Source organism: Poecile atricapillus, chromosome 39, assembly GCF_030490865.1.
Source record: "Poecile atricapillus isolate bPoeAtr1 chromosome 39, bPoeAtr1.hap1, whole genome shotgun sequence".
NCBI lineage: Eukaryota > Metazoa > Chordata > Aves > Passeriformes > Paridae > Poecile > Poecile atricapillus.
Window position 1 is genome coordinate 427735 of NC_081287.1, and position 20389 is coordinate 448123.

The 20389-nt window shown below is 55.3% G+C and overlaps 1 protein-coding gene across 1 annotated transcript; it reads right to left on the reverse strand.

The window, feature by feature from the left end:
- Window positions 1-8981: 8981 nt before the first annotated feature.
- On the reverse strand, window positions 8982-20246 carry LOC131591272 (procollagen galactosyltransferase 1-like). The gene is made up of 12 exons (XM_058861794.1): window positions 19920-20246; window positions 18845-18955; window positions 17932-18049; window positions 16860-16994; window positions 15710-15914; window positions 14464-14583; window positions 14056-14132; window positions 13255-13361; window positions 13044-13176; window positions 11941-12068; window positions 10444-10650; window positions 8982-9128 (listed from the first exon to the last, which is right to left on the reverse strand). Exons 1-12 carry the CDS (start codon window positions 20174-20176, stop codon window positions 9008-9010), a joined length of 1719 nt encoding a protein of 572 aa, XP_058717777.1. The 5' UTR covers window positions 20177-20246; the 3' UTR covers window positions 8982-9007.
- Between the last annotated feature and the right edge of the window lie 143 nt (window positions 20247-20389).

Genomic DNA, 20389 nt, shown 5'->3' on the forward strand with positions numbered 1-20389 from the left:
TAAAATAACCCCAAAAAATCCCAAAAACAACCCCCAAAAAACTCCAAAAATGTCACAAAATAACCCCAAAATAACCCCAAAAATTCTTTTAAAAAATTTTCCGGACCAACAAAAATAAAATAAAATAACAATCCCCCAAGAAACCCCCAAAAAATCTAAAAATTCCCCCAAAAAAGCCCCAAAAATCCTAAAAAAAGCCAAAAAAAATCCCCCAAAATCCTCAAAAACACCCTCATAACCCCTCCCCCCCAAAAAGCCCCAACAAACCCTAAACCACAAAAAAATCCTCCCAAAAATCCTCAAAGTTCTTTAAAAAAACCCCCAACATCGCTCCCCAAAATCTCCAAAATCCCCCCCAAAAAACCCAAAAAATCCCAAAGAAAAGCCCCCAAAATCCTCAAAAAATCCCCTAAAAATCCCCCAAAGATCTAAAAAAATCCCTCCCAAAAAAATCCCAAAAAATCCCCAACCCAAAATCCCCAAAAATTCCCCAAAAAACCCCCAAAAATCCCCCAACAAATCGCCAAAAATCCCCCAAAAACCCCCCCAAAATCCCCCCAATCCCCCCAAACCCCCCACACCCCCCCACATCCCCCCCAATCCCCCCCAACACATCCCATAAAAAAACGCCAACATGCCCAAATCCTCACCCAAATCTCTAAAAATCCCCCAAAAATCAAAAAAAAATCCCCCAAAAAACCCCCAAAAATCCCCAAAAAATCCCCTCCAAAAAATCCCAAAAATCCCCCAAAAATAAAAAAAAAATCCCCCCAAAAAACCCCCCAAAAATCCCCCCAAAAAATCCCAAAAAATCCCAAAAAAATTCCCAAAAAATTCCCCAAAAAATCCCAAAAAATCCCCAAAAAAATCCCCAGAAAAATAAAAAAAAAATCCCCCCAAAAATCCCCAAAAAAATCCCCAAAAATCCCCCAAAAAATCCCCAAAAAAATCCCAAAAATTCCCAAAAAAATCCTCAAAAATCCCCAAAAATCCCCCCAAAAAATCCCAAAAATCCCCCAAAAAATCCCAAAAATCCCATAAAAAACCGCCCAAAAATCCCCCAAAAAAATCCCCAAAATCCCCAAAAAAATCCCAAAAAATCCCCCAAAAAATCCCAAAAAATCCCAAAAAATCCCCAAGAATCCCCCAAAAAATCCCCCAAAAAATCCCAAAAAATCCCCCAAAAAATCCCCCAAAATCCCCCAACAATCCCCCAAAAAATCCCCCAAAAATCCCAAAAAAATCCCAAAAATTCCCCCAAAAATCCCCAAATCTCCCGTTGCTGCCCCTCCCCCCCAGGCTCTGCTGGGCGGTGCCGATTCCGTGGATTCCGGAACATTCCGGGAGCGGATCTGGGGCAGCGTCCGGGAGCGGCTCCACACCAAGGTGAGCGGGAATTTGGGGAGGGGGTCCCCAAAATCGGGAGGGCTTTGGGGTGCTCTGGGGGGGCTCAAAATTTGGGGTTTTTTTGGGGGTGAAAATCCCAAAATTCGGGGGTGAAAATCCCAAAATTTGGTTTTTTTTTTGTGTAAAAATCCCAAAATTTGGGGTTTTTTTGGGTGGTGAAAATCCCAAAAATTGGGGGTTTTTTTGGGTGTAAAAATCCCAAAATTTGGGGTTTTTTTTGGGGGTGAAAATCCCCAAATTTGGGGGTTTTTATTTGTGTAGAAATCCCAAAATTTGGGGTTTTTTTTGGGGGGTGAAGATTCCAACATTTGGGGTTTTTTTGGGGGGGTCAAAATCCCAAAATTTGGGGGTTTTTTGGGGATGAAAATCCCAATTTTTTTTCTGTTTTTTTTGGGGTGAAGATCCCAAAATTTGGGTGGTTTTTTTTGGGTGAAGATCCCAAAACTTTTGGGGTTTTTTTTTGGGTAAAAATCCCCAAATTTGGGGTTTTCTGGGTGGTTTTTTTTTGGGGAGGTTTCTGGGCTTTTTCGGGTGGGTCTCACCCCAATTTTGGGGTTCCCCAGGAGCACCCCGAGCCCCCCCAGACCCCCCCCGAGGAGGAGGAGGAGGAGGAGGAGCCCGAGGAGGAGGAGGAGGAGGAAGAGGAAGGCCCCGAGCAGGTTTGGGGGGGGGGGGAGGCCCAAAAACCCCAAATTTCGGCTGGAAATTCCCTTAAAAACGGGAAAATGACGAATTTTGGGGTCTGCCCCATCCCCCACCCCAAACTGGGGGGGGTGGGGCCCCCCCTGACCCCTCCCCCACCCCCAGGTGCCCCCCCCGGGCCCCCAGGAGGGGGAGGGGCCCCCCCAGGAGGAGCCGCCCTTCGATGAGGCCACGCAGGAGCTGATCCATGGTGGGGGAGGGGGGATTGGGGGGGTTTGGGGGGGTTTGGGGGGGGTTTGGGGGGTCCTGGAAGGGATTTGGGGGGTCCTGGGAGGGTCCTGGGGGGGATTTGGGGGGTCCTGAGGGGGTTTGGGGGAGCCCTGGGGGGATTTGGGGGGGATTTGGGGGGATTTGGGGGAGCCCTGGGGGGATTTGGGGGGTTTGGGGGGTCCTGGGGGGATTTTGGGGTGTGCTGGGGGAGGTTTGGGGGGTCCTGGGGGGATTTGGGGGGTCCTGGGGGGATTTGGGGGGTCCTGGGGGGATTTGGGGGGTCCTGGGGAGGGTTTGGGGGGTCCTGGGGGGGTCCTGGGGGGGATTGGGGGGATTTGGGGGGGATTTGGGGGGTCCTGGGGGGATTTGGGGGGTCCTGGGGGGCTCCTGGGGGGATTTGGGGGGGTCTTGGGGGGGATTTGGGGGGGTCCTGGGGGGATTTTGGGGTGTGCTGGGGGAGGTTTGGGGGGTCCTGAGGGGATTTGGGGGAGCCCTGGGGGGGATTTGAGGGGTCCTGAGGGGGTTTGGGGAGGGGAAATGGGGGATTTGGGGGGGTCCTGGGTGGGTTTGGGGTGTGCTGGGGGAGGTTTGGGGGGTCCTGAGGGGATTTGGGGGAGCCTTGGGGGGATTTGGGGGGGTTCTGGGTGGGGTTTGGGGGAATTTTTAGGGGTCCTGGGAGGGGGAATGGGGAATTTTGGGGTTCCTGGGGGGTTTTGGGGCAGTTTTGGGGGGTCCTGAGGAGGATTTGGGTGTTCTGGGGGGGGTTGGGTGAGTTTTTGGGGGTCCTGGTGGGGTTTGGGGGGGTCCTGGGTGGGTTTTGGGGTTCCTGGGGAGGTTTTGAGGGTTCCTGAGGGGTTTTGGGATGTGTTTGAGGAATTTTGGGGGGTCCTGGGGAGGATTTTGGAGGGTTTTGGGAGGGGGAATGGAGGACTTGGGGAGTTCTGGGTGGGTTTTGAGTGTCCTGGGAGGGTTTTGGGGGGTCCTGGGAGGGTTTTGGGGGGTCCTGGGGGGTCCTGAGGGGTTTTTGGGGGGTCCTGGGGGAGATTTGTGAGGGGGAATGGGGGATTTGGGGAGGGGGTTGGGGGTTTTTGGGGGGATTTGGGGGGTGCTGAGGGGGTTTGGGGGGTCCTGGGGGGGATTTGGGGAGTCCTGGGGGGGTTTGGGGAGGGGTTTGGGGATTTTTTGGGGATTTTGGGAGGGGGAATGGGGAATTTGGGGGGGGGTCCCGGGTGGGTTTGGGGTGTGCTGGGGGAGGTTTTGGGGGGTCCTGGGGAGTTCTGGGGGAGTTTTGGGGGGTCCTGGGGGAGATTTGTGAGGGGGAATGGGGGATTTGGGGAGGGGGTTGGGGGTTTTTGGGGGGATTTGGGGGGTGCTGAGGGGGTTTGGGGGGTCCTGGGGGGGATTTGGGGGGTCCTGGGAGGGTTTTGGGGGGTCCTGAGGGGTTTTTGGGGGGGTCCTGACCCCTCTTTGCCCCCCCTCAGCCGCCCAACGCGCTCGGGACGATTTGGCCGCGGCCGAGCGGGAGCTGAAGGAGGCCGAGGAGGGGATCAGGTGAGGGGGACCCCAAAAATCACCTGAGGGCACCCTAAAAATCACCTGGGGACCCCAAAAAACACCTGGGGGACCCCAAAAATCACCAGGGGGACCCCAAAAATCACCTGGGGGACCCCAAAAAACACCTGGGGGACCCCAAAAATCACCTGGGGGACCCCAAAAAACACCTGGGAACCCCAAAAATCACCAGGGGAACCCCAAACCCCCTTCCACGCCCCCTCGTGCCTCAGTTTCCCTGAGCCCCCGTAGGGCTCTGGGGGGGTTTGAGGCTCTGGGGGGGTTTTGGAGTTCGGGATTTTTTTGGGGAGGGGTCCGGGAGGGTTTTGGGGACCCCCCCCGAGCCCCTTTTTGTGCCCCCCCAGGGCCCTGGAGCTGGAACTGGGGATGGATTTTGGGCCCGAGGGGGAATTCTCCTACCTGTACAACCAGTGCTGGGAGCTGGGCACCAGCGAGTGAGTGGGGAGGGGGCTGGGGGGGCTGGGGGGGTCCTGGAGGGGATTTGGGGGGTTCTGAGAGGGTTTGGGGGGATTTTGGGGGGTCCTGAGAGGGTCTGGGGGGATTTGGGGGGTCCTGGAGGGGATTTGGGGGGGTCCTGAAAGGGTTTGGGGGTATTTGGGGGGTCCTGGAGTGGATTTGGGGAGATTCTGGGGGGTCCTGAAAGGGTTTGAGGGGAATTTGGGGGGATTTGGGGGGTTCTGAGAGGGTTTAGGGGGATTTGGAGGGGGTCCTGGAGGGGATTTGGGGGGATTTTGGGGGGTCCTGAGAGGGTTTGGAGGGATCTGGGGGGTCCTGGAGGGGATTTGGGGGGTCCTGGAGGGGATCTGGGGGGATTTTGGGGGATCCTGAGAGGGTCTGGGGGTATTTGGGGGCTTCTGAAAGGTTTTGGGGGGAATTTTGGGGGTCCTGGAGGGGATTTGGGGGGTCCTGAGAGGGTTTGGGGGGATTTGGGGGATCCTGGAGTGGATTTAGGGAGATTTTTGGGGGTCCTGAAAGGGTTTGGGGGATCCTGGAGGGGATTTGGGGGGGTCCTGGAAGGTTTTGGGGGAATTTTGGGGGGTCCTGGAGGGGATTTGGGGATTTTGGGGGGATTTGGGGGGGTCCTGAAAGGGTTTGGGGGAATTTTGGGGGGATTTTGGGGGTTCTTGGAAGGTTCTGGGAGGGTTTTGGGGTCTGGGGGTGTTTTGGGGAGGGGTCCCCCGGGGTTTGGGGGGGTCCTGACCCCGAATTTCCCCTCCCCCCCCCAGGTACCTGTACCGGCTCTGCCCCTTCCAGCGCGTCACCCAGAGACCCAAAAACGGCGGCGCCGAGACCAGCCTGGGGTCAGGGCACCCCAAAAACCCCCAAAATACCCTAAAATACCCTAAAATACCCCCAAAATATCCCCAAATACCCCAAAAACCCCCAAAATATCCCCAAAAATACCCCAAACAAACCCCAAATACCCCCAAAAACACCCAAAATACCCCAAAAACACCCAAAATATCCCCAAAATACCCCCAAAATATCCCCAAATACCCCAAAATACCCCCAAATATCCCCAAATACCCCAAAAAGCCCCAAAATACCCCCAAAAAACCCCAAAATATCCCCAAAAATACCCCAAAAAAAACCCCAAATACCCCCAAAAACACCCAAAATACCCCAAAAACACCCAAAACCCCCAAAGTACCCCAAAAAAACCCCAAATACCCCAAAAACCACAAAATCCCCTCAAAAATCCCCTCAAAAACACCCAAAATGCCCCAAAAACACCCAAAACCCCCAAATACCCAAAAAACCCCCAAAAAACCCCAAATACCCCAAAAAACCACAAAATCCCCTCAAAAATCCTCAAAATCTCACCAAAAACACCCAAAATACTCCAAAAAAAACCCAAATCCCCCCCAAAACCTCCCTGGGGATGCTCAGGGACAGCCCCTGGTGTCACCTGACCCCCAATGACGTCACCTGACCTCCCCCAATGACGTCACATGACCCCTGTGACGTCACATAACCCCTGTGATGTCACCTGACCCCTGTGATGTCACATGACCCCCCCGTGACGTCACCTGCGCTCACCTGGCCCCTCCCCCGCAGGCTCTGGGGCTCCTGGGCGGGGCCCGAAGGCGACAAATTCGGGGCCCAGAAATACGAGGGGGGAACGGGGTGCTGGCAGGGACCCAACAGAGCAACAACGGTGAGTGAGTGACACACCTGTCACCTGTGTCACACCTGTCACCTGTCCTGTGTCACCTGTGTGTGTCACCTGTGTGAGCAGCACGGGGTGCTGGCAGGGACCCAACAGAGCCACCACGGTGAGTGACACCTGTGTCACCTGTCCTGTGTCACCTGTGTGTGTGTGTGTCTGTGTGTGTCACCTGTGTCACCTGTCCTGTGTCACCTGTCCCATGTGTGTCACACCTGTGTGTGTGTGTCACCTGTGTGAGCAGCACGGGGTGCTGGCAGGGACCCAACAGAGCAACAACGGTGAGTGACACACACCTGTGACACACACCTGTCACCTGTCCTGTGTCACCTGTGTGTCACCTGTGTCACCTGTGTGTCACACCTGTCACCTGTCCTGTGTGTGTGTCTGTGTGTGTGACCTGTGTGAGCAGCACAGGGTGCTGGCAGGGACCCAACAGAGCCACCACGGTGAGTGACACACCTGTCACCTGTCCTGTGTCACCTGTGTCACCTGTGTCACCTGTGTCACCTGTGTGTCACCTGTGTGTGTCACCTGTGTGTGTGTGTGTGTGTGACCTGTGTGAGCAGCACGGGCTGCTGGCAGGGACCCAACAGGGCAACAACGGTGAGTGACACACCTGTCACCTGTGTGTCACCTGTCCTGTGTCACACCTGTCCTGTGTCACCTGTGTGTCACCTGTCCTGTGTCACACCTGTCCTGTGTCACCTGTGTGTCACCTGTCCTGTGTCACCTGTCCTGTGTCACACCTGTGTTACCTGTCTCTGTCACCTGAACCCCCACAATGTCCCCAGAGCCCCCAGATGTGTCCCAGGTGTCCCCAGTTGTGCTCAGGTACTTCCAGGTGTCCCCAGGTGTCCCCAGATGTCCCCAGGTGTGTCTGAGCTCTGCTGTGTCCGTGCCAGGTGTATCTCAGGTGTATCTCAGGTGTCCCCAGGTGTATCTCAGGTGTATCTCAGGTGTCCCCAGGTGTATCTCAGGTGTCCCCAGCTGTCCCCAGGTGTCTGATCTCTGCTGTCCCCTGCCAGGTGTATCTCAGGTGTATCTCAGGTGTCCCAGGTGTATCTCAGGTGTATCTCAGGTGTCCCAGGTGTATCTCAGGTGTATCTCAGGTGTATCTCAGGTGTCCCAGGTGTATCTCAGGTGTATCTCAGGTGTCCCCAGGTGTATCTCAGGTGTCCCCAGCTGTCCCCAGGTGTCTGATCTCTGCTGTCCCCTGCCAGGTGCGGCTCAGGTGTATCTCAGGTGTCCCAGGTGTATCTCAGGTGTATCTCAGGTGTATCTCAGCTGTCCCCAGATGTCCCCAGGTGTCCCCAGCTGTCCCCAGCTGTGTCTGATCTCTGCTGTCCCCGTGCCAGGTGCAGCTCAGGTGTATCTCAGGTGTCCCCAGGTGTATCTCAGCTGTCCCCAGATGTCCCCAGCTGTCCCCAGGTGTCCCAGGTGTGTCTGATCTCTGCTGTCCCCTGCCAGGTGCGGCTCAGGTGTATCTCAGGTGTATCTCAGGTGTATCTCAGGTGTCCCCAGCTGTCCCCAGGTGTGTCTGATCTCTGCTGTCCCCTGCCAGGTGTCCCCAGGTGTCCCCAGGTGTATCTCAGGTGTCTCCAGGTGTCCCCAGGTGTCCCCAGCTGTCCCCAGCTGTGTCTGATCTCTGCTGTCCCCTGCCAGGTGCGGCTCAGGTGTGGTCGGGACACGGCGGTGACGGCGGCGTCGGAGCCGAGCCGCTGCGAGTACCTGCTGGAGCTGGAGACACCTGCGGCCTGCAGGGAGCCCGAAACACCTGGGCATGAGGAGCATGATGAGCTCTGAGCCTGAAATATCCCAAAATATCCCCAAAATATCCCAAATTATCCCCAAATCCCTGCAGGGAGCCCGAAACACATGGGCACGAGGAGCATGATGAGCTCTGAACCCCAAAACATTCCCAAAATATCCCCAAAAAATATCCCAAAATATCCCCAAATCCCTGCAGGGAGCCTGAAATACCTGGGCACGAGGAGCATGATGAGCTCTGAGCCTGAAATATCCCAAATTATCCCCAAAACATTCCCAAAAATATCCCAAAATATCCCCAAATCCCTGCAGGGAGCCCGAAACACCTGGGCATGAGGAGCACGATGAGCTCTGAACCTGAAATATCCCAAATTATCCCCAAAATATCCCAAAATATCCCCAAACATTCCCAAAATATCCCAAAATATCCCCAAATTATCCCCAAATCCCTGCAGGGAGCCCGAAACACCTGGGCACGAGGAGCACGATGAGCTCTGAGCTCCAAAATATCCCAAAACATCCCCAAAAATATCCCAAAAAAACCCCAGAAAAAATGCCCCAAAAAACCTGGAAAAAATCCCCAAAAAATCTCCCCAAAAACCAGAAAAAAATCCCCTAAAAAATTCCCCAAAAAGCCTGGAAAAAAATGTCCCAAAAACCCCTGAAAATATCCCAAAAAAATCCCCTCTAAAATCCCAAAAAATCCCCAAAAACCCAGGGAAAAATCCCCAAAAAATAAAAAAAAAACCCCAGAAAAAATCTCGAAATAACCCAGAAAAAAAAATCCCAAAATAACCCAGAAAAATCCCAAAAAACCCCAGAACAAAATCCCCAAAAAACCCCGGAAAAAAATCCCCAAAAAACCCAGAAAAATCCCAAAAAACCCCAGAACAAAATCCCCAAAAAACCCCGGAAAAAAATCCCAAAAAACCCAGAAAAATCCCCAAAAAACCCCGGAAAAAAATCCCAAAAAACCCAGAAAAATCCCCAAAAAACCCAGAAAAATCTCCAAATAACCCCGGAAAAAAATCCCCAAAAAACCCAGAAAAAATCCCCAAAAAAACCCAGAAAAAATCCCCAAAAAAACTGGAAAAAATCCCAAAAAATGGGAAAAAAAATCCCGAAAAAAATAAATAGTAAAAAAGTGTTTAAAAATAAAAGTGTGAGTTTTATTTGGGGTCAGAGCTCGGTGTCGCTGACGTAGCCGGGATCTCCCGTGTAGTGAGTGGGGAACAGCAGCAGCGGCTCCGCCGAAAACGCCTCCAGATCCCGCCGGGAAAAGAACCGGGAATACTCGGGGCTGGAAATGGGAGAAATGGGGGAAAATGGGGAGAAATGGGGTGAAAATGGGGGGAAATGGGGAGAAATGGGAGAGAAATGGGAGGGAAATGGGGAGAAATGGGGAAAAATGGGGAAAAATGGGGAAAAAATGGGGGGAAATGGGGAGAAATGGGGTGAAAATGGGGAGAAATGGGGAAAAATAGGGAAAAATGGGAGAGAAATGGGGAAAAATGGGGGAAATGGGGAAAAAATGGGGAGAAATGGGGAAAAAATGGGGAGAAATGGGGAGAAATGGGGAAAAACGGGGGAGAAATGGGGGGAAATGGGGAAGAAATGGGGGGAAATGGGGAGAAATGGGGGGAAATGGGGAAAAACGGGGAAGAAATGGGGAAAAAATGGGGAGAAATGGGGGAAAACAGGAAAATGGGGAGAAATGGGGAAAAATGGGGAAGAAATGGGGGGAAAACGGGAAAATGGGGAGAAATGGGGAAAAAATGGGGAGAAATGGGGGGAAAACGGGAAAATGGGGAGAAATGGGGAAAAATGGGGAAGAAATGGGGAAAAAATGGGGAGAAATGGGGGAAAACAGGAAAATGGGGAGAAATGGGGGAGAAATGGGGGGAAATGGGGAAAAAAGGGGAAAAAATGGGGAGAAATGGGGTGAAAATGGGGAAGAAATGGGGAGAAATGGGGAAAAACAGGAGAGAAATGGGGGGAAAATGGGTGAAAATGGGGAGAAATGGGGAGAAATGGGGAGAAACAGGGAAAAAAATGGGGTGAAATGGGGTGAAAGTGTGGGGAAAATGGGGAAAAATAGGGAGAAATGGAGGAAAAATGGGAAGAAACGGGGTGAAAATGGGGGGAAATGGGGAAAAACAGGGAAAAAATGGAGGAAAAATGGGGAAAAAAATGGGAGGAAAAAATGGGGAAATACAGGAGGAAAAATGGGTGAAGAAAATGGGGTGAAAATTAGGAAAGAACAGGGAAAATGGGGGAAAGTGAGGGAAAATGGGAAAAACAGGAGCAACTCATCTCTGTACCACATATCTCACATTCCCAATCCCATAAACCCCAAATCCCAGATCCCATAAATCCCATAAATCCCATAAATCCCAAATATCCCGAATATCCCAAATATCCCATACCTGGGGTGTCTGTCGAACATGAGGGGCAGGAATTCATCCACAGGGACCATTTTCCCCAGGGGCTCAGCAGCCAGGAGTTTCCTGGCCCCACATCCCAAACCCCAAACCCCATAAACCCCAAATCCCAGATCCCATCAATTCCAAATATCCCATAAATCCCATAAATCCTGATCCTGAATATCCCATTACCTGGGGTGTCTGTCGAACATGAGGGGCAGGAACTCATCCACAGGGACCATTTTCCCCAGGGGCTCAGCCTGCAGGAGTTTCCTGGCCCCGCTCAGCCCCAGGACGTAGCCCAGGCTCCAGTAGGAGTAGCCCGGGCGCAGGAGGTGCCGCACGCCCGGAACCGCCCGCTCCGAACCCGCGGGTTCCAGACGCTTCCGACCCAGGTAACTGCGGGGTTGGGGTCAGGATTGGGGTCAGGATTGGGGTCAGGATTGGGGTCAGGATTGGGGTCACAGGGTCAGGATTGGGGTCACAGGGTCAGGATTGGAGTCAGGGGATCAATGGGGTCAGGATTGGGGTCAGGATTGGGGTCGGGATTGGGGTCAGGGGATCAATGGGGTCAGGATTGGGGTCAGGATTGGGGTCGGGATTGGGGTCGGGATCAGGGTCAGTGGGATCAGTGGGATCAGGAGAATCAATGGGATCAATGGGATCATTGGGATCAGTGGGATTATCAATATCAATCAATGGGATCAATGATCAATGGGATCAGGATCAGTGGGATCAATGGGATCAGTGGGATTATCAATATCAATCAATGGGATCAATGATCAATGGGATCAGTGGGATCAGTGAGATCAGGGGGATGGGTGATCAATGGGATCAATAATCAATGGGATCAATGATCAATGGGATCAGGGATCATTGGGACCAGGATCAATGGGATCAATGATCAATGGGATCAATGATCAATGGGACCAGGATCAATGGGATCAATGATCAATAGGATCAGGGATCATTGGGATTATCGGGATCAGTGGGGTCAGTGGGATCAGGAGCAGGAGGAGGATGATGATGAGGATGATGATGAGGAGGATGAAGGCTCACACAAGGTCCCAGGGGACAGGGATGAGTTTTGGGATGAGAATGAGGAGGAGGATGATGAGGAGGATGAAGGCTCACACGAGGTCCCAGGGGACAGGGATGAGTTTTGGGATGAGGAGGATGATGAGGAGGATGATGAGGAGGAGGATGAAGGCTCACACAAGGTCCCAGGGGACAGGGATGAGTTTTGGGATGATGAGGATGAGGAGGATGAGGAGGATGAAGGCTCACATGAGGTCCCAGGGGATTGGGATGAGTTTTGGGATGAGGATGATGAGGATGAGGAGGATGAGGATGAGGAGGATGAAGGCTCACACGAGGTCCCAGGGGACAGGGATGAGTTTTGGGATGAGGATGATGATGAGGAGGATGAGGATGAGGAGGATGAAGGCTCAAACGAGGTCCCAGGGGATTGGGATGAGTTTTGGGATGAGGATGATGAGGATGATGATGATGAGGAGGATGAGGATGAGAAGGATGAAGGCTCACATGAGGTCCCAGGGGACAAGGATGAGTTTTGGGATGATGAGGAGGATGAGGATGAGGAGGATGAAGGCTCACATGAGGTCCCAGGGGACAAGGATGAGTTTTGGGATGATGAGGAGGATGATGAGGAGGAGGATGAAGGCTCACATGAGGTCCCAGGAGATCCCGCTCTCCTCCAGCTGCTCCATCAGCTCCGTCAGGCGGCTCCGGAAGAAAACCTCGAAGCGCAAATCGTCCTCGAACACCAGCGAGCGCTGCAGGCCCCGCTCGGCGATCTGGGAACGCACAAAATCCCTCAAAATCCACACAAATCCACCCAAAATCTGCCCAGATCCGCCCAAATTCATCCAAAATCCCTCAAAATCCACACAAATCCACCCAAAATCCACACAAATCCACCCAAAATCCATCAAAATCCATCAAAATCCACATAAATCTGCCCAAAATCTGCCCAAATTCATCCAAAATCCATCAAAATCCACCCAAATCCACCCAAAATCTGCCCAAATCCACCCAAATCCACACAAATCCACACAAATCCACACAAATCCACACAAAATCCACCAAAATCCACCCAAAATCCACCCAAACTCATCCAAAATCCACCAAAATCCACACAAAATCCATCAAAATCTGCCCAAATTCATCCAAAATCCACCAAAATCCACCTGGATCCACCCAAAATCCACCAAAATCCACCCAAAATCCGCCCAAATCCACCCAAAATCCATCCAAATCCACCCAAAATCCACCCAAAATCTGCACAAATCCACCCAGATCTGCCCCAAATCCACCCAGAATCCACCAAAATCTGCCCAAATCCACCCAAAATCCATCCAAATCCACCCAAAATTCATCCAAAATCCACCCAAATCCACCTAAATTCCAAAAAAATTCCCCAGAAAGCACAAAAAAATTCAAAAAAAATCCCCCCAAAAATAAAGAAAAATCCACAAAAAATCCTAAAAAAAATCCCTAAAAAAATCCCCAAAAATCCCCCCAAAATTCCAAAAGAATCCACCAAAAAATCCAAAAAAATCCCCAAAAAAATCCCCAAAAATTCCCAAAAAATCCCCCAAAAATCCCCCAAAAAGTCCCCAAAAATTCCAAAAAATTCCAAAAAAATTCCCAAAAATTCCCCCAAAAAATCCCAAAAAATCCCAAAAAATCCCCAAAAATTGCCCCAAAAAATCCCAAAAAATTCCCCAAAAATTCCCAAAAATTCCCGAGGAATTCCCGGATTCCCTGACCTCCTGCCAGACTCGGAAGTGGCTGAGGAAGCAGCCGATCTCGCCGTGGGTCAGGGGTCTCCCGTGGAACGGATCCCGATATCCCGGCAGCATCCGCACCCCCAGCGCCTCCACCTGGCTGCTGTTCAGCGCCCTGGAACGTTCCGGAACGCGGCTCGGGAGGGAATTCCCAGGGAATTCCGGGAATTCCCGGCCCTTTCCCGGCGCTCACCGCCCGTCCACGGCCTCCACCAGCTTGGGGGAGATCCCCAACTCCTGCAGCGTCCGCAGCATCCGCGCCCGCCGGTCCGAGCGGCGCCGCAGGTTGATCAGGAAAACCTGGGAAGGGTGGAATTCCCGGATCTCGGTGGGAAAGGGGAGAATCCAGCAGGAATTCCGGGGGGAATGGGGGGATCCAGCCGAAATCCAGGGGAAATTCACTCAAAATCCAGGAAAAAATGGGGAAATTGGGGGAAATTCAGCCGAAATCCAGGGGAATATCAGGGAAAATTCACCCAAAATCCAGGAGGAAATGAGGAAATTATGGAAAATCCACTCAAAATCCAGGGGAAATGGGAAAATCAGGGAAAATCCACTCAAAATCCAGGGGAAAATCAGGGAAAATTCACCCAAAATCCAGGGGAAAATCAGGGAAAATTCACCCAAAATCCAGGGAAAATTCAGCCAAAATCCAGGGGAAAATCAGGGAAAATCCACTCAAAATCCAGGGGAAAATCAGGGAAAATTCACCCAAAATCCAGGGGAAAATCAGGGAAAATCCACTCAAAATCCAGGGGAAAATGAGGAAATTAAGGAAAATCTACTCAAAATCCGGGGGAAATGGGAAAATCAGGGAAAATCCACTCAAAATCCAGGGGGAAATCTGGGAAAATTCACCCAAAATCCAGGGGAAAATCAGGGAAAATTCACCCAAAATCCAGGGAAAATTCAGCCAAAATCCAGGGGAAAATGAGGAAATCAAGGGAAATTCACTCAAAATCCAGGGGAAAATGGGAAAATCCAGGGAATTCACCTCATCGAATCCCAGCTTGTCCAGGACCTTGGGAGGGACCCAAACGTTGGGGGAGGGCTCGGCCGGAGGGAGCTTCACTGCGGGAATGGGAGAATCCCGTGGGAATGGACCCAAATCCCAAAGGAATCGGCCCAAAATCCCAGGGGAATGATCCCCAAAATCCCAGGGGAATTAACCCCAAAATCCAAAGGATTCAGCCCCAAATCCCAGAGGATTCAGCCCCAAATCCCAAAGGATTCAGCCCCAAAATTCCAAAGGATTCAGCCCCAAATCCCAGAGGATTCAGCCCCAAATCCCAAAGGATTCAGCCCCAAATCCCAAAGGATTCAGCCCCAAATCCCAGAGGATTCAGCCCCAAACCCCAGAGGATTCAGCCCCAGATCCCACGGGGATCCCTCGGGATCTGACCCATGATCTCCAGCTGGACGTGCAGGAAGTTCTCGGCCTCGTCGCGCAGGGAGCTCCGGGACGGGAGCGGCACCGGCAGGAACCCGAACAGCTCCCGGTTGGAGACGAACATCTGCACCCCTGGGAACGGCGGGAATTTCAGGAATGTCGGGAATTTCGGGAATGGTGGGATCAGGAATGGACTGGGATCAAGATGGGGGCGTTGTTCCCATGCTGGGATCACCCAAAGCTGATCCCAAATCCCAGCCCTACCCAACCATCCCAATCCCAAATATCCCAAAGCCACCCCAAACAATCCCAAAGACATCCCAGTCCCAGGGATCCCAATGATCCCAATGATCCCAGTGATCCCAATGATCCCATCCCAGTGATCCCATCCCAGTGATCCCAGTGATCCCAGTGATCCCAATGATCCCAGTGATCCCAATTATCCCATCCCAATCCCAATGATCCCAACGATCCCAAAGATTCCAATCCCAAGAATCCCATACCAATCCCAATGATCCCAATGATCCCAATGATCCCAACAATCCCAGTGACCCCAGTGATCCCAGTGACCCCAGTGATCCCAATGATCCCAGTGATCCCAGTGATCCCAGTGATTCCAGTGACTCCAATCCCAGTGATCCCAGTGATCCCAGTGACCCCAGTGATCCCAGTGATCCCAGTGATCCCATCCCAGTGATCCCAGTGATCCCATTCCTCACCCGCGTGCCGGCAGGCGGCAGCGAACACCAGGATGTCGTCCGTGGCCCCAATCCCAATGATCCCAATGACCCCAGTGATCCCATCCCAGTGATCCCAGTGATCCCAATCCCAATGATCCCAGTGATCCCAGTGATCCCATAACAATCCCAGTGACCCCAGTGATCCTCACCGGCGTGCCGGCAGGCGGCAGCGAACACCAGGATGTCGTCCGTGGCCCCAATCCCAGTGATCCCAGTGACCCCAGTGATCCCATCCCAGTGATCCCAATGATCCCAATCCCAGTGACCCCAGTGATCCCATTCCAACGATCCCAGTGATCCCAATGATCCCAGTGATCCCAATGATCCCAGTGATCCCAGTGATCCCAGTGATCCCAATGATCCCACTGATCCTCACCCGCGTGCCGGCAGGCGGCAGCGAACACCAGGATGTCATCCGTGGCCCCAATCCCAATGATCCCAATGATCCCAGTGACCCCAGTGACCCCAGTGACCCCAGCAGTGATCCCAGTGATCCCAGTGACCCCACTCCTCCTCACTGGCGTGCCGGCAGGCGGCAGCGAACACCAGGATGTCGTCCGTGGCCCCGCTGTATCCCGGCGGGGGCGGGTGGAAGGCCACGGCCCCGGAGCGCTCCCGGCGCAGCTCCAGCAGGAACGCGGAGTGAACCATCGGCACCGCGAAACAACCGCGGCGCTCCCGGCGCCGGATCGGCAGGTACGCGGCTGTGCGGCGGTAATAACCCTGGGAACGGGGTGGGATAATGGGATAATGGGAATGGGGATGGGAATGGGAACTGGGAATGGGATAATGGGAATGGGAACGGGAACTGGGAATGGGGATGGGAAATGGGGATGGGGATGGGAATGGGGATGGGGAACGGGAACGGGAATGGGATAATGAGATCATGGGAATGGGAATGGGAATGGGGATGGGGATGGAGAATGGGAATGAGAATGGGGGAATGGGGAATGGGGATGGGGATGGGGATGGGGAATGGGGATGGGAATGGGGATGGGAATGGGGATGGGGATGGGGAATGAGGAACGGGAACGGGAATGGGAACTGGGAATGGGGATGGGGATGGGAATGGGGATGGGGGAATGGGAATGGGGATGGGGAATGGGAATGGGAATGGGGATGGGGAATGGGGATGGGAATGGGGATGGGAATGGGGGAACGGCCCCAGGAATGGCCACCCCCTCCCCTGTCCCTCCCCTGTCCTGTGTCCCCTGTCCCCTGTCCCTGTCCCTGTCCCCTCTCCTGTCCCCTGTCCCCTCTCCTGTCCCCTGTCCCTGTCCCTGTCCCTGTCCCTGTCCCTCACCTGTGCCGTGACCCCACACCAGAAGTTGGAATAGGCTGTCCCTGTCCCCTGTTCCCTGTCCCTGTCCCCTCCCCTGTCCCCTCTCCTGTCCCTCACCTGTGCCGTGACCCCGCACCAGAAGTTGGAATAGGCTGTCCCTGTCCCCTCACCTGTCCCCTGTCCCTGTCCCTCACCTGGGCAGTGACCCCACACCAGAAGTTGGAATAGGCTGTCCCTGTCCCTGTCCCCTGTCCCTGTCCCCTGTCCCTGTCCCTGTCCCTCACCTGTGCCGTGACCCCACACCAGAAGTTGGAATAGGCTGTCCCTGTCCCCTCACCTGTCCCCTGTCCCTGTCCCTCACCTGTGCTGTGTCCCCTGTCCCTCACCTGGGCAGTGACCCCACACCAGAAGTTGGAATAGGCCGCGCGCGAGTCCAGCATCGGCGCCACCAGGGTTCTGTTCTCGGCCATCAGCACCTGCAGCGTGTCGGGGTTCAGCAGCACCGTGTCGGCATCCAGGAACTGGGGGGACAGGGGGGACAGGTGGGGACACACCTGGGACAGCTGGGGACAGCTGGGACACCTGGGGACAGGTGGGGACACACCTGGGACAGGTGGGAACACCTGGGGACACACCTGGAACAGCTGGGGACACACCTGGGACAGGTGGGGACAGCTGGGGACACCTGGGGACAGCTGGGGACAGGTGGGAACACCTGGGGACAGCTGGGGACAGCTGGGGACAGCTGGGGACAGCTGGAACACATCTAGGACCCAGTCTAGAACCCGATCTAGAACCGAGTCTAGAACAATCTAGAACCGCTCTAGAACCGAGTCTAGAACCGCTCTAGAACAATCTAGAACCGATTCTAGAACCGCTCTAGAACCGATCTAGAACCCAATCTAGAACGGTCTAGAACCCAGTCTAGAACCGCTCTGGAACCCAGTCTAGAACCCAGTCTGGAACACACCTGGGGACACCTGGGACAGCTGGGGACAGCTGGGGACACCTGGGACAGCTGGGGACACCTGGGGACACCTGGGGACACCTGGGACAGCTGGGGACAGCTGGGGACACATTTGGAGCCCACCTGTCACATCAGGGACCCCTCCCCAGACCCAGGGACCCCTCCCCAAATTGGGGACCCCTCCCCAAATTGAGGACCCCCAGTACCAGCAGGTAATCAGCCCACATGGCCCGGGCAGCCTCCAGGGACCAAACTCAGGGACCCCTCCCCAAATTGGGGACCCCTCTCCAGACCCAGGGACCCCTCTCCAAATTGGGGACCCCTCTCCAGACCCAGGGACCCCTCCCCGAATTGGGGACCCCCCGTACCAGCAGGTAATCGGCCCACATGGCCCGGGCAGCCTCCAGGGACCAAACCCAGGGACCCCTCCCCAAATTGGGGACCCAGACCCAGACCCAGGGACCCCTCCCCAAATTGAGGACCCCCAATACCAGCAGGTAATCGGCCCACATGGCCCGGGCAGCCTCCAGGGCCTCCTGGCGCAGCCTCATCAGGTGCTCGTAACGGGAGGGGCTCCAGTGCTTGGGCCCTTCCTCATCGGGGAACGACCTGGGGGGCACCAAACACCCCCTGAGACCCCCCAAAACCTCCCCAAAATCATCACCCAACATCTGGAGACCCCCCAAAACCTCCCCAAAATCATCACCCAACATTTGGAGACCCCCCCAGGACCTCCCCAGAATCATCACCTGAAACTTGGAGACCCCCACCCCAAGGATTCACAAAAATTTAAGGGAATTTTGCCCGGAAATTTGGGATTCTGCTCGTCAGGGAAGGACCTGGGGGGCAACTGAGAGCCCCCCAAATTCCAGGGTGACCCAAAACCCCCCCAAATTTGTTCTGAGACCCCTGAACCCCCCCAACCCCCTCCAGGACCCCCCAAATCCCCTCCAGGACCCCTCAAATCCCCTCCAGGGCTCCCCAAACCCTCTCCAGGACCCCCTAAACCCCCTCCAGGACTCCTCAAATCCCCTCCAGGACTCCCCAATCCTTTCAGGACCCCCCAAACCCCTCCAGGACCCCCCAAACCCCCTCCAGGGCTCCCCAAATCGCCCCCAGATCCCACCCAGGACCCTCCAAACCCCCTCCAGGACCCTCAGGACCCCCCAGATCCCCTCCAGGACCCCCCAGATCCCCTCCAGGACCCCCCAGATGCCCTCCAGGACCCTCCAAATCCCCTCCAGGACCATCAGGACCCCCCAAATCCCCTCCAGGACCTCCCAGATCCCCTCCAGGACCCTCCAAATCCCCTCCAGGACCATCAGGACCCCCCAAATCCCCTCCAGGACCCCCCAAATGCCCTCCAGGACCCCCCAGATCCCCCCAGTACCCCCCAGAGCCCACCTGGGCTCCTCCTGGTGTCTCCAGAAGACGCGGTGGTAGCGGCCCCGCACCCGGCCCAGCCACTGGGCCAACAGAGCCGAGGTGTTGTCCACGCTGTGGTCAACGGCCACCCTGGGGGGGACATTGAGGTCACATTGGGGTCACACTGGGGTCACTGGGGTCACATTGGGGTCACACTGGGGTCACATTGGGGTCACATTGGGGTCACACAGGGGTCAGTGGGGTCACACTGGGGTCAGTGGGGTCACAGACCTCAATGTCCCCCCGATGTCCCCTCAGTGTTTCCCCCAACCCCCCCAGTGTTCCCTCAGTGTCCCCCCAGTGTCCCCCCAACCCCCTCAGTGTCCCCCCAGTGTCCCCCCAACCCCCCCCAGTGTCCCCAGTGTCCCCCAGTGTCCACCCAGTGCCCCTCAATGTCCCCAACCCCCCCCAGTGTCCCCCCAGTATCCCCCAGTATCCCCAGTGCCTCCCCAGTGCCCCCCAATGTCCCCAACCCCCTCAGTGTCCCCTCAGTATCCGCAGTGTCCCCACAGTGTTCCCCCAATGTACCCCCAGTGTCCCCTCAGTGTCCCCCCAGTGTCCCCCAGTGTCCCCAGTGCCTCCCCAGTGACCCCCAATGTCCCCAACCCCCACAGTGTCCCCAGTGTCCCTTCAGTGTTCCCCCAGTGTCCCCCCAACCCCCCCAGTGCCTCCCAGTGTCCCCTCAGTGTCCCCCCAACCCACCCAGTGTCCCCCCAATGTCCCCAATGTCCCTCCAGTGTCCCCCAGTGTCCACCCAGTGCTCCTCAATGTCCCCAACCCCCTCAGTGTCCCCTGGTGTCCCCTCAGTGTCCCCTCAGTGTCCCCCCAACCCCCTCAGTGTCCCCCCAGTGTCCCCTCAGTGTCCCCTCAGTGTCCCCAACCCCCTCAGTGTCCCCCCAGTGTCCCCTGGTGTCCCCTCAGTGTCCCCAACCCCCTCAGTGTCCCCTCAGTGCCCCCCCAACCCACCCAGTGTCCCTCCAGTGTCCCCCAATGTCCCCAATGCCTCCCAGTGTCCCCCCAGTATCCCCAGTCCCCCCAGTATCCCCTCACTGACCACAGCGCCATCCTGTCCTTGGGGTAGCTCAGCCTCTCCAGCCCTCCCAGCACCAGCGGCAGCGCGTGGGCCGCGTTCCGCGCCAGCAGCGCCACGGCCACGCTGGGCGGCCGCAGCGGCGACTCCGGGTTCCAGCGCTCCTCGGGGAAATAGGCGGCGGCCGGGCCGGGCCCGAGGCCCCCGCGGAGCCGCCGGGAGGGCCCCGCCAGCAGCGGCAGCAGCAGCGGCAGCAGCAGCGGCCACGGCCGCGCCGCCATCTTGGGCCGCCCCTCACGCCTGGCCACGCCCTTCTCCCTCAGGGCGCCTCGCCTGGCCACGCCCCCAAGCGATCTGATTGGCCGAGCCGCGAAAGCCCCGCCCCTTAAAACACCATATATGGCAATAAGCCACGCCTCGCGATCTAATTTGCATTGGCCACGCCCATTTATGGCCATATATGGGAGGCCACGCCCCACTGTGCCCATATATGG

Coding starts and splice junctions, on each gene's coding strand:
- LOC131591272 (XM_058861794.1), bottom strand. CDS start 20,176: ATGGCGGCGCGGCCGTGGCCGCTGCTGCTGCCGCTGCTGCTGCCGCTG. Junction 18,956..19,919: donor AAGGACAGGATGGCGCTGTG/GTCAGTGAGGGG, acceptor TGTCCCCCCCAG/GGTGGCCGTTGACCACAGCG. Junction 9,129..10,443: donor ATGTTCGACAGACACCCCAG/GTAATGGGATAT, acceptor TCCCATTTCCAG/CCCCGAGTATTCCCGGTTCT.